The 15221-nt window shown below is 38.5% G+C and overlaps 1 protein-coding gene across 1 annotated transcript in view; it reads left to right on the forward strand.

The window, feature by feature from the left end:
* The first annotated feature begins 2679 nt into the window (after positions 1-2679).
* Positions 2680-15221, forward strand: part of CADM2 (cell adhesion molecule 2) — a 264551-nt gene continuing 252009 nt past the window's right edge. The window contains exons 1-2 of the mRNA XM_089910397.1: positions 2680-2795; positions 10686-10696. Of these exons, the coding sequence (XP_089766523.1) occupies positions 2764-2795; positions 10686-10696 (43 nt within the window). The 5' untranslated portion in view covers positions 2680-2763. The remainder of the gene's footprint in view (positions 2796-10685; positions 10697-15221) is intronic.

Raw genomic sequence — 15221 nt, forward strand, 5'->3', positions numbered from 1 at the left:
ACTGGTTGATTAAGGCTACGTTTCTGAAGATCAAAACTGCAATTAGGTTAGGTATTAAATCTAGGTTTGGTATCCTGGGCTTCAGCACAAGTGATGACATTTTGGGCCTGTGTTTTTTTCTGTTTAACAATATTTATAGTTCATATGCCTAACGTGAACTGATTATACATGATTAAATGACATGTGTTTGATATCACATTTTTTCTTACCTGTATCTTACATCAATGTCATCTCAAAATTCCTTATTACATCCCATAATCCAAAGAGTTATAATCCAAACAGACATCTGTGTCACTCTTTTATATGAATATCTCTATTCAGTACACCAATGCAATTATTTAAATTTTCTGCAGAGAATAATACATGAAAAGAATATTAATATATAGGCAACTTGAAATGGTCAATATAATTTTATGCATGCATTGTATGCATAGATGTGTTACAATCCAAAAGAAAGATGTTACCAAAATATATATACTGCATATGTCAAATCATTAACTAGCAACAATATATTAAGCAACAATTAAGAGTTGGTATATTTTTTTTTCATTTGAATTAAGGAAAACTAGCATGAAAACCAGATTGAAGTCTTAATGTTTTCTCAATTTACAACTTTTCTCACTATCTTTACCTTATTTTGCTAGTTATATTTGTATATTTGAAACAGTTGTATATTTGAAATTAAGATTTAATGATACTTTATTTTCTAACTTTTTATTCCATTTAACTTGTTCCTAGAAATGTTACTAGGAATTTTAATTTTCCTTGAGATTATAAAATATTTTAAGTTGTACTATAATTCAATATTTTTGCTTTTTTAAAATATATCAACCTTCTAAGACCTACTGAATAAAACAAGAATATATGCATTAATTTCCCCCTTTTTAGTATCAGATTGAAATTTTTCCCAGGGATTTCAATTTTAAACAGTTATGTCACACTCAGTCCATTTTTTTTTTTTTTTTGTCTCCAGAAGATTGATTATTGTATGCTCAGCACTATATTCCTCACCCTGTCTTCAGAAGAGTCCTGCCATCTGTGTGTTCCTTTCCAGAATATTTCCTCCAGGTTGACATCTCAATTTAGAATTTAGTTACGTGATTGAGCTTCACTGTGAACCAGACTGTGATTGTGGTCATAAATTTCTTTTCTCTGGAAGGCTGCCTCTCAAATGTTTATCAGTTAGCAAGTAAAGCTAGTCAGTTCTAGGTCTTGCTCATTCACCCGGAAAACAGTATTCTGGAAAGATAAAATGACTTAATGCACACATCATAATTACCATGTAAGCCTATTTCAATGTTATAGAAATAATTTAAAACACTATTATTTGTTTATATTGCCTTGCAGGACATAGAGTTTCCTTTTAATTTTAAAATTATTTCCTTTGCTTTTTATTCTTCCACATCACAAACTTGAAGATCTTATTTGTATAGGAAGAAAAGAATCCTTGTGAATATAAACATGAACAATTCATCGAATTCAGTTTTTCCTTGAAAAATTGTATGTGCTCATTCAAGAAATTATCGTTTGAATTTTTGAGAAAAAAAAACATGTTAGGGAATGAATTAAATATAGATAAATTAATGAAAACAAAATATATTTTAATTTTTTAAAATAAAAATCTATTTTGGCTGTAAAGCTAGGTAGGTTTATATTTAATCTAGTTCACTAGGTCCATGGTATGTAAACAACTTTTGTTTATTATGCATTTTGGCAGGGTAATAAACAGAAAAACAAGCTAAGAATATAAAGAACTGAATTTGTACAGATACAGGTTAAAAAAATGTTGGGAATATTTTCTTAATCAGATAATGTTTTAAAACATGATAAAGCAATATAATCACTAAGAAAGAACATAAAACAGCCATAAAACAATGTTTCCCAGGATTTTATAAATATTCTCTGCAGCTTAGAATTTTGTAATGTAGAGAAAACACATTTTGTGATATGGCTTAGCAATATAAAATTAATGGAAGAAATTAGAGAAACCTACTTTCTGTAGAAAGAATGTGCTGGGAATATTTATAATACAAAAGGCTGAGGTATACAATCACACAAAAACATTTTTGAAATGCAAAGGAGGGCACATATGAAATGTTACATTTCACCTGTATTGCAAATTTCTGTAGGGCCAGCCCTGATCCTGATAATCAAGAAATAAATCTAATTATAAATACTATCATAGACACAGCAAATAGTGACTAGTTTTGATATAATATTATGTAGTTAACTGGATCACCTACTTACAGTTACTGTGTAGGCCAGTTGGGAATAATCCAGTGGTTATCTCATAAATTCCCTAGTCTGCTATGTGTGTCCAGGAAAATGTTATCATATTCTGGAAAAGAGAAAGAGAGGTGAAATTTCTACAGGAGAATTATGATTCTTTGGTCAGGAGCTGTAGGAGCCACTGTAAATCTGAAAGAGCCTTTTGTCATGTACCAGAAGCCAACAAAGGACTAGGACTGGCCTTTGGGTACCCAAGAGTTTCTGCTTCAGGAGTTGGGAGCAGAATGGGTCACTCACAATGGCCATAGTGAACACAGGATCTAGTCTACAGGATTGTAACTGCTGAAGCTTCCAATTTGGCATTGTTACACTTTGGTATCAGGATGAAAAAGTCCTTCCAACCTTTCCTGGCCTTGCAAGACCCACAGCCCGCCAGCTTTGTTTCTTCCCTGCATTGGTCTGGCAGTTGCAGTGGAACACAGGTCTCCAAAGTACTTCCTGTCTCTATGGAAACTGGCAAGCAGCACCAAACTGATGGCCATGTTCTATAGTGGCTGGGCGGAGGGGTGGCACAGAAGGTGGATAGCAGGTGTTATACTCTATAAGGCGAGCTGAATCTGAGAAGATGGAGTAGAATCAAAGAAAAATAAATTGTATGTGGTAGCCTAGGAAAACAGAATACTTAAAGTTTTTCAGACAAACCTAAAAGTTGGAATAAAAGGAAAAAATGACTGGAGAATTTTAAGTGTTTGAAAGAACAGAGAGACATTCCAAAAGTGGAAATATTTTGCACTTAGCTATCAGTCTTAATTTTTCCTCTAATTTCCCTTCTCACATGATAGAGCATGCATTGCAGTTCTCTTGAGAATTATAAGCCTCCATTATTGACATTTGTGCTTTTTTTTTTTTTTTTTTTTTTTTTTATTTCTAACCCAGTACCTTTATTATATCTGGCAACTATAGTAAAAAATAACTAGAAAAGGCAAGGACACAAAGAAGAATACCACCCAGGATACTCTGAGGTGCTGGGAGCAAGTGGATTGTCCATAGATTCACACTTGACTCTCTTACATAGTGTATTTATCCCTAAAAACTTAAGCACTTCCCTACAAATTGGTTTCCAGGGGCACATTTACCTTCTGTGATGGTTAATTTTATGTGTCAACTTGACTGGGCTAAGAGATGCCCAAGTAGCTGATAAAACATTATTTCTGGGTGTGTCTATGAGGGTGTTTCTGGAAGAGAATAGTATTTATTCAGTAGAGTGAATAAAAAGTTCTACCCTCAACAATGGTGCGCATCATCCAATCCTTTGAAGGCCAAAATGGAACAAAAAGGTAGAGGAAAGGCAAATTTGCTTTTTTTTTTTTTGAGCTGGGACACCCATCTTCTCCTGCCCTCAGACATCAGCTCTCCTGGTTCTCACGACTTCTGCTTCAGACTGGGAGTTACACCGCTCCTCCCCCATCCTGGGTTCTCAGGCCTTGGGACTCAGACTGAAATATACCACTGGCTTTCCTGGCTCTCCAGCTTGCAGATGGCAGGTTGTGGGACTTCTAGGTTTCCATAACTGCATAAGCCAAGTCCTACAATAAGTCTCCTCTTACATCTATCTATCTATCTATCTATCTATCTACCCTATTGGTTCTGTTTCTCTCGAGGACCCTGACTAATACACCTACTTTTTTTTTTTTTTTTTTTAAACATCTTTATTGGGGTATAATTGCTTTACAATTGTGTGTTAGTTTCTGCTTTATAACAAAGTGAATCAGTTATACATATACATATGTTCCCATATGTCTTCCCTCTTGCGTCTCCCTCCCTCCCACTCTCCCTATCCCACCCCTCCAGGCTGTCACAAAGCACCGAGCTAATATCCCTGTGCCTTGCGGCTGCTTCCCCCTAGCTATCTACCTTACTACGTTTGTTAGTGTGTATATGTCCATGACTCTCTCTCACCCTGTCAAAGCTCACCCTTCCCCCTCCCCATATCCTCAAGTCCGTTCTCCAGTAGGTCTGCGTCTTTATTCCTGTCTTACCCCTAGGTTCTTCATGACATTTTTTTTCCCCTTAAATTCCATATATATGCGTTAGCATACGGTATTTGTCTTTTTCTTTCTGACTTACTTCACTCTGTATGACAGACTCTAGGTCTATCCACCTCATTACAAATAGCTCAATTTCGTTTCTTTTTATGGCTGAGTAATATTCCATTGTATATATGTGCCACATCTTCTTTATCCATTCATCCGATGATGGGCGCTTAGGTTGTTTCCATCTCCGGGCTATTGTAAATAGAGCTGCAATGAACATTTTGGTACATGACTCTTTTTGAATTTTGGTTTTCTCAGGGTATATGCCCAGTAGTGGGATTGCTGGGTCATATGGTAATTCTATTTGTAGTTTTTTAAGGAACCTCCATACTGTTCTCCATAGTGGCTGAACCAATTCACATTCCCACCAGCAGTGCAAGAGTGTTCCCTTTTCTCCACACCCTCTCCAGCATTTATTGTTTCTAGATTTTTTGACGATGGCCATTCTGACTGGTGTGAGATGATATCTCATTGTAGTTTTGATTTGCATTTCTCTAATGATTAATGATGTTGAGCATTCTTTCATGTATTTGTTGGCATTCTGTATATCTTCTTTGGAGAAATGTCTATTTAGGTCTTCTGCCCATTTTTGGATTGGGTTGTTTGTTTTTTTGTTATTGAGCTGCATGAGCTGCTTGTAAATTTTGGAGATTAAACCTTTGTCAGTTGCTTCATTTGCAAATATTTTCTCCCATTCTGAGGGTTGTCTTTTGGTCTTGATTATGGTTTCCTTTGCTGTGCAAAAGCTTTGAAGTTTCATTAGGTCCCATTTGTTTATTTTTGTTTTTATTTCCATTACTCTAGGAGGTGGGTCAGAAACGATCTTGCTGTGATTTATGTCATAGAGTGTTCTGCCTATGTTTTCCTCTAAGAGTTTGATAGTTTCTGGCCTTACATTTAGGTCTTTAATCCATTTTGAGCTTATTTTTGTGTATGGTGTTAGGGAGTGATCTAATCTCATACTTTTACATGTACCTGTCCAGTTTTCCCAGCACCATTTATTGAAGAGGCTGTGCTTTCTCCACTGTACATTCCTGCCACCTTTCTCAAAGATAAGGTGTCCATATGTGCGTGGGTTTATCGCTGGGCTTTCTATCCTGTTCCATTGATCTATATTTCTGTTTTTGTGCCAGTACCATACTGTCTTGATTACTGTAGCTTTGTAGTATAGTCTGAAGTCAGGGAGCCTGATTCCTCCAGCTCCTTTTTTCGTTCTCAAGATTGCTTTGGCTATTCGGGGTCTTTTGTGTTTCCATACAAATTGTGAAATTTTTTGTTCTAGTTCTGTGAAAAATGCCAGTGGTAGTTTGATAGGGATTGCATTGAATCTGTAGATTGCTTTGGGTAGTAGAGTCATTTTCACAATGTTGATTCTTCCCATCCAAGAACATGGTATATCTCTCCATCTATTTGTATCATCTTTAATTTCTTTCATCAGTGTCTTATAATTTTCTGCATACAGGTCTTTCGTCTCCTTACGTAGGTTTATTCCTAGATATTTTATTCTTTTTGTTGCAATGGTAAATGGGAGTGTTTTCTTGATTTCACTTTCAGATTTTTCATCATTAGTATATAGGAATGCCAGAGATTTCTGTGCATTAACTTTGTATCCTGCTACTTTACCAAATTCATTGATTAGCTCTAGTAGTTTTCTGGTAGCATCTTTAGGATTCTCTATGTATAGTATCATGTCATCTGCAAACAGTGACAGCTTTACTTCTTCTTTTCCGATTTGGATTCCTTTTATTTCCTTTTCTTCTCTGACTGCTGTGGCTAAAACTTCCAAAACTATGTTGAATAAGAGTGGTGAGAGTGGGCAACCTTGTCTTGTTCCTGATCTTAGTGGAAATGCTTTCAGTTTTTCACCATTGAGGATGATGTTTGCTGTGGGCTTGTCATATATGGCCTTTATTATGTTGAGGAAAGTTCCCTCTATGCCTACTTTCTGCAGGGTTTTTAGCATAAATGGGTGTTGAATTTTGTCAAAAGCTTTCTCTGCATCTATTGAGATGATCATATGGTTTTTCTCTTTCAATTTGTTAATATGGTTTATCACATTGATAGATTTGCTTATATGGAAGAATCCTTGCATTCCTGGAATAAACCCCACTTGATCATGGTGTATGATCCTTTTAATGTGCTGTTGGATTCTGTTTGCTAGTATTTTGTTGAGGATTTTTGCATCTATGTTCATCAGTGATATTGGCCTGTAGTTTTCTTTCTTTGTGACATCCTTGTCTGGTTTTGGTATCAAGGTGATGGTGGCCTCGTAGAAGGAATTTGGGAGTGTTCCTCCCTCTGCTATATTTTGGAAGAGTTTGAGAAGGATAGGTGTTAGCTCTTCTCTAAACATTTGATAGAATTCACCTGTGAAGCCATCTGGTCCTGGGCTTTTGTTTGTTGGAAGATTTTTAATGACAGTTTCAATTTCAGTGCTTGTGATTGGTCTGTTCATATTTTCTATTTCTTCCTGATTCAGTCTTGGCAGGTTGTGCATTTCTAAGAATTTGTCCATTTCTTCCAGATTGTCCATTTTATTGGCATAGAGTTGCTTGTAGTAATCTCTTATGATTTTTTTTATTTCTGCAGTGTCAGTTGTTACTTCTCCTTTTTCATTTCTAATTCTATTGATTTGAGTCTTCTCCCTTTTTTTCTTGATGAGTCTGGCTAGTGGTTTATCTATTTTGTTTATCTTCTCAAAGAACCAGCTTTTAGTTTTATTGATCTTTGCTATCGTTTCCTTCATTTCTTTTTCATTTATTTCTGATCTGATTTTTATGATTTCTTTCCTTCTGCTAGCTTTGGGGTTTTTTTGTTCTTCTTTCTCTAATTGCTTGAGGTGCAAGGTTAGGTTGTTTATTCGAGATGTTTCCTGCTTCTTAAGGTGGGCTTGTATTGCTATAAACTTCCCCCTTAGAACTGCTTTTGCTGCATCCCATAGGTTTTGGGTCGTTGTGTCTCCATTGTCATTTGTTTCTAGGTATTTTTTTATTTCCTCTTTGATTTCTTCAGTGATCACTTCATTATTAAGTAGTGTATTGTTTAGCTTCCATGTGTTTGTATTTTTTACAGATCTTTTCCTGTAATTGATATCTAGTCTCATGGCGTTGTGGTCAGAAAAGATACTTGATACAATTTTAATTTTCTTAAATTTACCAAGGCTTGATTTGTGACCCAAGATATGATCTATCCTGGAGAATGTTCCATGAGCACTTGAGAAGAATGTGTATTCTGTTGTTTTTGGATGGAGTGTCCTATAAATATCAATTAAGTCCATCTTGTTCAATGTATCATTTAAAGCTTGTGTTTCCTTATTTATTTTCATTTTGGATGATCTGTCCATGGGTGAAAGTGGGGTGTTAAAGTCCCCTACTATGAATGTGTTACTGTCAATCTCCCCTTTTATGGCTGTTAGTATTTGCCTTATGTATTGAGGTGCTCCTATGTTGGGTGCATAAATATTTACAATTGTTATATCTTCTTCTTGGATCGATCCCTTTATCATTATGTAGTGTCCTTCTTTGTCTCTTGTAATAGTCCTTATTTTAAAGTCTATTTTGTCTGATATGAGAATTGCTACTCCAGCTTTCTTTTGGTTTCCATTTGCATGGAATATCTTTTTCCATCCCCTTATTTTCAGTCTGTATGTGTCTCTAGGTCTGAAGTGGGTCTCTTGTAGACAGCATATATAAGGGTCTTGTTTTTGTATCCATTCAGCCAATCTGTGTCTTTTGGTGGGAGCATTTAGTCCATTTACATTTAAGGTAATTATCGATATGTATGTTCCTATTCCCATTTTCTATATTGTTTTGGGTTCGTTATTATAGGTCTTTTCCTTCTCTTGTGTTCCTTGTCTAGAGAAGTTCCTTTAGCATTTGCTGTAAAGCTGGTTTGGTGGTGCTAAACTCTCTCAGCTTTTGCTTGTCTGTAAAGGTTTTAATTTCTCCATCAAATCTGAATGAGATCCTTGCTGGGTAGAGTAGCCTTGGTTGCAGGTTTTTCTCCTTCATCACTTTCAGTATGTCCTGCCACTCCCTTCTGGCTTGTAGGGTTTCTGCTGAGAGATCAGCTGTTAACCTTATGGGGATTCCCTTGTGTGTTATTTGCTGTTTTTCCCTTGCTGCTTTTAATATGCTTTCTTTGTATTTAATTTTTGACAGTTTGATTAATATGTGTCTTGGCGTATTTCTCCTTGTATTTATCCTGTATGGGACTCTCTGTGCTTCCTGGACTTGATTAACTATTTCCTTTCCCATATTAGGGAAGTTTTCAACTATAATCTCTTCAAATATTTTCTCAGTCCCTTTCTTTTTCTCTTCTTCTTCTGGAACCCCTATAATTCGAATGTTGGTGCGTTTAATGTTGTCCCAGAGGTCTCTGAGACTGTCCTCAGTTCTTTTCATTCTTTTTTCTTTATTCTGCTCTGCAGTAGTTATTTCCACTATGTTATCTTCCAGGTCACTTATCCGTTCTTCTGCCTCAGTTATTCTGTTATTGATCCCATCTAGAGTACTTTTAATTTCATTTATTGCGTTGTTCATCATTGCTTGTTTCATCTTTATTTCTTCTAGGTCCTTGTTAACTGCTTCTTGCATTTTGTCCATTCTACTTCCAAGATTTTGGATCATCCTTACTATCATTATTCTGAATTCTTTTTCAGGTAGACTGCCTATTTCCTCTTCATATGTTAGGTCTGGTGCATTTTTATCTTGCTCCTTCATCTGCTGTGTGTTTTTCTGTCTTCTCATTTTGCTTATCTTACTGTGTTTGGGGGTCTCCTTTTTGCAGGCTGCACGTTCGTAGTTCCCGTTGTTTTTGATGTCTGTCTCCAGTGGCTAAGGTTGTTTCAGTGGGTTGTGTAGGCTTCCTGGTGGAGGGGACTAGTGCCTGTGTTGTGGTGGATGAGGCTGGATCTTGTCTCTCTAGTGGTCAGGTTCACGTCTGGTGGTGTGTTTTGGGGTGTCTGTGGCCTTATTATGATTTTAGGCAGCCTCTCTGCTAATGGGTGGGGTTGTGTTCCTGTTTTGCTAGTTGTTTGGCATAGGTTGTCTAGCACTGTGGCTTGCTGGTCGTTGAGTGAAGCTGGGTGCTGGTGTTAAGATGGAGGTCACTGGGAGATTTCCACCGTTTAATATTATGTGGAGCTGGGAGGTCTCTTGTTGACCAGTGTCCTGAAGTTGGCTCTCCTACCTCAGAGGCAGAGCCCTGACTCCTGGCTGGAGCACCAAGAGCCTTTCATCCACACGGCTCAGAATAAAAGGGAGAAAAAGTAGAGAGAATTAGTAGAAGTATGAGGAAAGAAAGAAGGAAAGGAGGAAAGGAAGGAAGGAAGAAAGAACCAAAGAAGGAAAGAAAGGAGGGAGGGAGGGAGGAAGGAAGGAAGGAAGGAGGGAAAGAAGGAAAAAAGACAGAAAGAAAGAAGATACAGTAAAAATAAAATAAAGTATAATATAGTTATTGAATTAAAAAATATTTAGAAAAAAAAAAAAAAAAGAGGGACGGATAGAACCTTAGGACAAATGTTGGAAGCAAAGCTATACAGAGAAAATCTTATACAGAAGCATACACATACACCTTCACAAAAAGAGGTAAAGGGGGAAAAATCATAAATCTTGCTCTCAGAGACCACCTCCTCAATTTGGGGTGATTCGTTGTCTAAAGGAGGGAAGGACGGAAAGAAAGAAAGAAAGAAAGAAGGAACGACGGTAAAGTATAATAAAGTTATTACAATTAAAATTAATTATTGAGAAAAAAAATTTTTTTTTAAAAAACCATGGACGGATAGAGCCCTAGGACAAATGGTGGAAGCAAGAGTATACAGACAAGATGTCACACATAAGCATACACGTACACATTCACAAAAAGAGGAAAAGGGAAAAAAATCATAGATCTCGCTCCTAAATTCCACCTCTTCAATTTGGGATCATTCCTTGTCTATTCAGGTATTCCACAGATGCAGGGTATATCAAGTTGATTGTGGAGCTTTAATCCTCTGCTTCTGAGGCTGCTGGGAAAGATTTCCCTTTCTCTTCTTTGTTCCCACAGCTCACAGGAGCTCAGCTTTGGATTTGGCCCTGCCTCTGCGTGTAGGTCGCTGGAGGGCTTCTGTTTTTTGCTCAGACAGGACGGGGTTAAAGGAGCCGCTGATTCGGGGGCTCAGGCTCACTCAGGCCGGGGGTGAGGGGGGGGAAGGAGGGGCACTGCGTGCGGGGCGGGCCTGCGGCGTCAGAGGCGGCGTGACGTTGCGGCAGAGGCCGGCGTGACGTTGCACCAGCCTGAGGCCCGCCGTGCGTTCTCCCGGGGAAGTTGTCCCTGGTTCCCGGGAACCTGGCAGTGGCGGGCTGCACAGGCTCCGCAGAAGAGGGGTGTGGAGAGTGACCTGTGCTCGCACACAGGCCCCTTGGTGGCGGCAGCAGCAGCCTTAGCGTCTCCCGCCCGTCTCTGGGGTCCGCGCTTTTAGCCGCGGCTCGCGCCCGTCTCTGGGGTTCCCGCTTTTTGCCGCGGCTCGCGCCCGTCTCTGGGGTTCGCGCTTTTAGCCGCGGCTCGCGCCCGTCTCTGGAGTTCCTTTAAGCAGCGCTCTTAAACCCCTCTCCTCGCGCACCAGGAAACAAAGAGGGAAGAAAAAGTCTCTTGCCTCTTCGGCAGGTGCAGGCTTTTCCCCGAACTCCCTCCCGGCTAGTCGTGGTGCACTAACCCCTTCAGGCTATGTTCAAGCCGCCAACCCCAGTCCTCTCCCTGCGCTCCGTCCAAAACCGAAACCCGAGCTTCAGCTCGCAGCCCCGCCCGCCCGGGCGGGTGAGCAGACAAGCCTCTCGGGCTGGTGAGTGCCGGTCGGCACCGATCCTCTGTGCGGGAATCTCCCCGCTTTGCCCTCCGCACCCGTCGCTGTGCACTACTCCTCGGTCCCGAAGCCCCCCCTCCGCCTCCCGCAGTCTCCGCCCGCGGAGGGGCTTCCTAGTGTGTGGAAACTTTTCCTCCTTCACAGCTCCCTCCCACTGGCGCAGGTGCCGTCCTTATTCTTTTGTCTCTGTTTTTTCTTTTTTTCTTTTGCCCTACCCAGGTACGTGGGGAGTTTCTTGCCTTTTGGGAGGTCTGAGGTCTTCTGCCAGCCTTCAGTAGGTGTTCTGTAGGAGTTGTTCCACGTGTAGATGTATTTCTGGTGTATCCGTGGGGAGGAAGGCGATCTCCGCGTCTTACTCTTCCGCCATCTTCAAGGTCCCCCCTCACACCTACTTCGACATTTGTGCTTTTTAAACCAATAGGCTTTAGTATGCAATGTGTGTTTCAGTCCATACAACTACTGAGCCACAACTTTCACATTAGAAGGTTATTTGTTTAGAATACCTTCAGTAATTTAGTGGAAGTAATAGCATGCTGTGTGAGCATTTAGATATATTTTTAGACTTTAATTTAAGCAACAAGAATGATCTTGAACTTTCGAAAATGCAGGTTCTTTGTGTAAATGCCCCGAACCAGATGATAGAACAGATGAGAGAGAGAGAGAGAGAAAGAGAGAGAGAGAGAAGCACAAAGCTGAGAATAGTAGAAGGGAAAACCCTAAATAATAATAGACTATCTTTGTATTTCATTTAAAAATGAGTTACCTATTTCTCTCATTTCTTGTTGAGGTTTATACTTAAGAACCTTTAACCTATTTTGTGTCTACTAATCTATCTGGCATTTGGGTTTTTTATAACCAAAATAAGAGAACCTTAACATGAGACCAGTATTTTACATTTATAATAGGGTTCTTGAGCAAACACAAAAAAATTTAAAACAGAGCAAAACATTACGTATGCCATTTGATACAGGTGCCAATACCTCTGTTGAATTAAATAATTTCGTAGACTGAGTTGACAGTTTCTGCTATGTATAAATATATTCCAAAAGGAAGGCTCAAAATATGTGGCATTTTTTATGTCATGAGGAGTTTACACTTTTTTATTGAAAAACTGCATCTTAAATTCTCTTCACATCTTGTTCTTACTTGTTTCCATTCATTGTTTTTAAATCTGGTTCTTCCTTTGAGAAAGTTTTGCCCATTTTCAGGAAGGAAAAATAATGAGGTCCTCAGTTCCTGTCAAATAACCCACAAAATTTGATCATTTACCCTGAAAAAATCACTGTTAACTCCCTCTCAGATGTGCAGAGCCTCAACCTCTGCCTGTCTGTCTAGATATATCTCAGGTGATTATTGCTCTTAGTAAGTAAGCACTCATGCACAGTGTACACTGATCCACTGTTGTGGCCCACATTTAATCTTTAGCACAGGAAAAGAGATGGAGAAAGCCGTTGCTTTCACTCATCATCCGTCCAGGAGATAGCAAGGCTTGAATAAAACCATTTATGGCAGCAGGGCCATGCTTTGGGATCAGTGTTCAAGCATGCATCTTCACCTGCCTGCTCTCTTTCAACAATACTGCTGGCTTCAAATATCTCTCTTCACTGTTACGCTTATTGCTTCTCTATGCTAATGGCACATCATGGCCTGCCACCAAGGTTGAGGTGGTCATAATCTTAGAATTTGTCTCTTTGTGTTCTGTGTGACAGTGTGCTACGTTCTTGGTGGTCAGACAGGAAGGCATGCAAGAAACGTGTGAGGGAAAGACAACTATTAACTAACTGAGGTCAACAGGAGTCAAGTTTCAGTTCACTTGATTTTGAACTTGGTAATTGCTAATCTAGACAAAGCAAAGTTTGAACCAATCCTTTCCTAAGTGTGTGACAGGTGGAAACATTGAAGAAATAATGGCAACTATTTAAAGGCAGGGTCAGGAGAGCTATCTTTTCAAAATATTGACCAATCATTCTTCATTAAAGTGTCTTTCACAGCAGTAAATTAGCAAATTATTTACATATAATTACTGAAAGTGACCTAAATGGTTTTCAACCAATGATGCTAGTTAGAGAGGAGTAAACTCAGCAGCCTAAGAAAAACTAGCAGTTCAATGGGGGGAGGGATAAATTAGGAGGTTGGGATTAACATATACACACTACTATATATAAAATAGATAATCAACAGAGACTTAACTACATAGTGCAGGGAACTCTACTCAGTTCTCTGTTATAACCTGTATGGGAAAAGAACCTGAAAAAGAATAGATGTATGTATATGTATAACTAAATCACTTCGCTGTACACCTGAAAGTAACACAACATTGTAAATCAACTATACTCCAATATAAAATAAAAATTTAAAAAAACCTAGCAGTTCAAGATTACTGTCCAGGAGCAGAGAAAAAGGGAGCTTATTTTATTGGGAGAATGGTGGGGGTGGGGGAGGGGAAAAAGACTGTTGGAAAGTGATATGAGGAAAAAGGAAAGAAAACAATTAAAGAAGAGACAATAAGAAGAAAAAGAACGTCAAAAGCAGAAGTATACTGCATTGGAGAGAGTTTATTGTTTTTTCAGAAAAAACAATAACAACAACAACAAAACAACTTTATGCTAAAAATGTATGTAACAGCCCCCTCAAAAAGCATTGAGAGTGGCTTTTTCATTGGTGTTCTGTAAACGTTTAACCACTGGGTCTGTAGGAAAACATTGACTTGCGTTGTAAGCCAGTTACCATGGTGAAAATACTCCGAGTGTGGTCGGTTTCAAGCTACCAAGTTATGTCATCACTGAGCATAAAGGGAGAAGACCTGCAGTCAGTTGACTCTCTCACCAATTGAGCTGGTGTCAGTTGGCTCTAGCATATCACTGTTTTTACTTGAATTTCAAATATTCCTTCGCTTATTTAAAAATAGATATAAATGGTCTAAATGCATCTTAGAAATGTTTGACTCCAAACTATATGTTTCTTTTATAACAGCCACTGAGTCAGAATTAAGCTCACTTTATTTTCAAAGTGACTCTATGGTTACACATGTGAGGTTTGAAGACTGAGGGCAAAAGTTGAGTACCTGGCTGCCACACTTTCTAGCCATGTGACTCTGGGCACATCGTTGAATGTTTATCAGTTCCCTGTCTTCAAGACTGAGATGATGACAAGGCTGGCATGAAGATTAAATCATTGATAATGGAAATGCACTTCGAATAGTGCCTAGCATATTGTGAATACTCAGTGAAGATTTGCTGTATTTTTCATATATTTACTGCTGGCTTAGTGATGGTTGAGGGAGGAGATAACACAGAAGGGCACTATTAAAATGGATGTTGATGCAAGGGCAATTGGAGCAGGAATGGAAGATAAAATATTTTCCATCTCAGAGGTCTAACTACCTAAGAGGGCTTCAGTATTATATTTGGTATATAGTATATATTATTATACTTAATATTCAAAACAAGTTAGTGTTTTCTATGTTTTTTTCCCCTTATGGAGCATAAATTTATCACAGTCTGTCTTTTTGTGTCCCATTTTGGGAGCTGACAATGGTATTCGATATGTCTGTTCTAGATCACCATCTGTTATATCTTATGTACAGCTCTTAAGATTTTTAAGCAGAACTTTACAAAAAATGTTTTAAGACATGATACTGATAAGGTTTATATTATTTAATTTTTCCATACTTTTTTTTCTCATTGAGGCATTAGTCTCTCCTTCTGCTCCTCCATTTTGACCATGAACAAATGCAGCAGACTTGAGTTACTGTAATCATCCTATTGTCACAAATTCCCCTACAAATGCTGGCAATTGCTCCAAGGGATGCTTTCATTTTGTACAGTGAGTGCCTAGTGCTCTAATCGCAGTACAGAATGTTAAGCTATGTAGATGATTTTAAGGTAAGTAAGATGCCCTAGTTACCTGACCCTTAATTAGCTTAGAAACAAGTAAGGGGGATTGATATTTATGCAAAAAATAAAAAGAAATAAATATAAGGAAAGGAGGAGGAAAATGATGGCCATAGGTTGCCTGGAAAAATAGCCAGCTTCTACAGTTCCAAATTGGAAGTTGTG

Source organism: Delphinapterus leucas, chromosome 4 (assembly GCF_059928025.1).
Source record: "Delphinapterus leucas isolate spDelLeu-1000000601 "Yukka" chromosome 4, BTC_Dleu_Yukka2, whole genome shotgun sequence".
Taxonomy (NCBI): domain Eukaryota; kingdom Metazoa; phylum Chordata; class Mammalia; order Artiodactyla; family Monodontidae; genus Delphinapterus; species Delphinapterus leucas.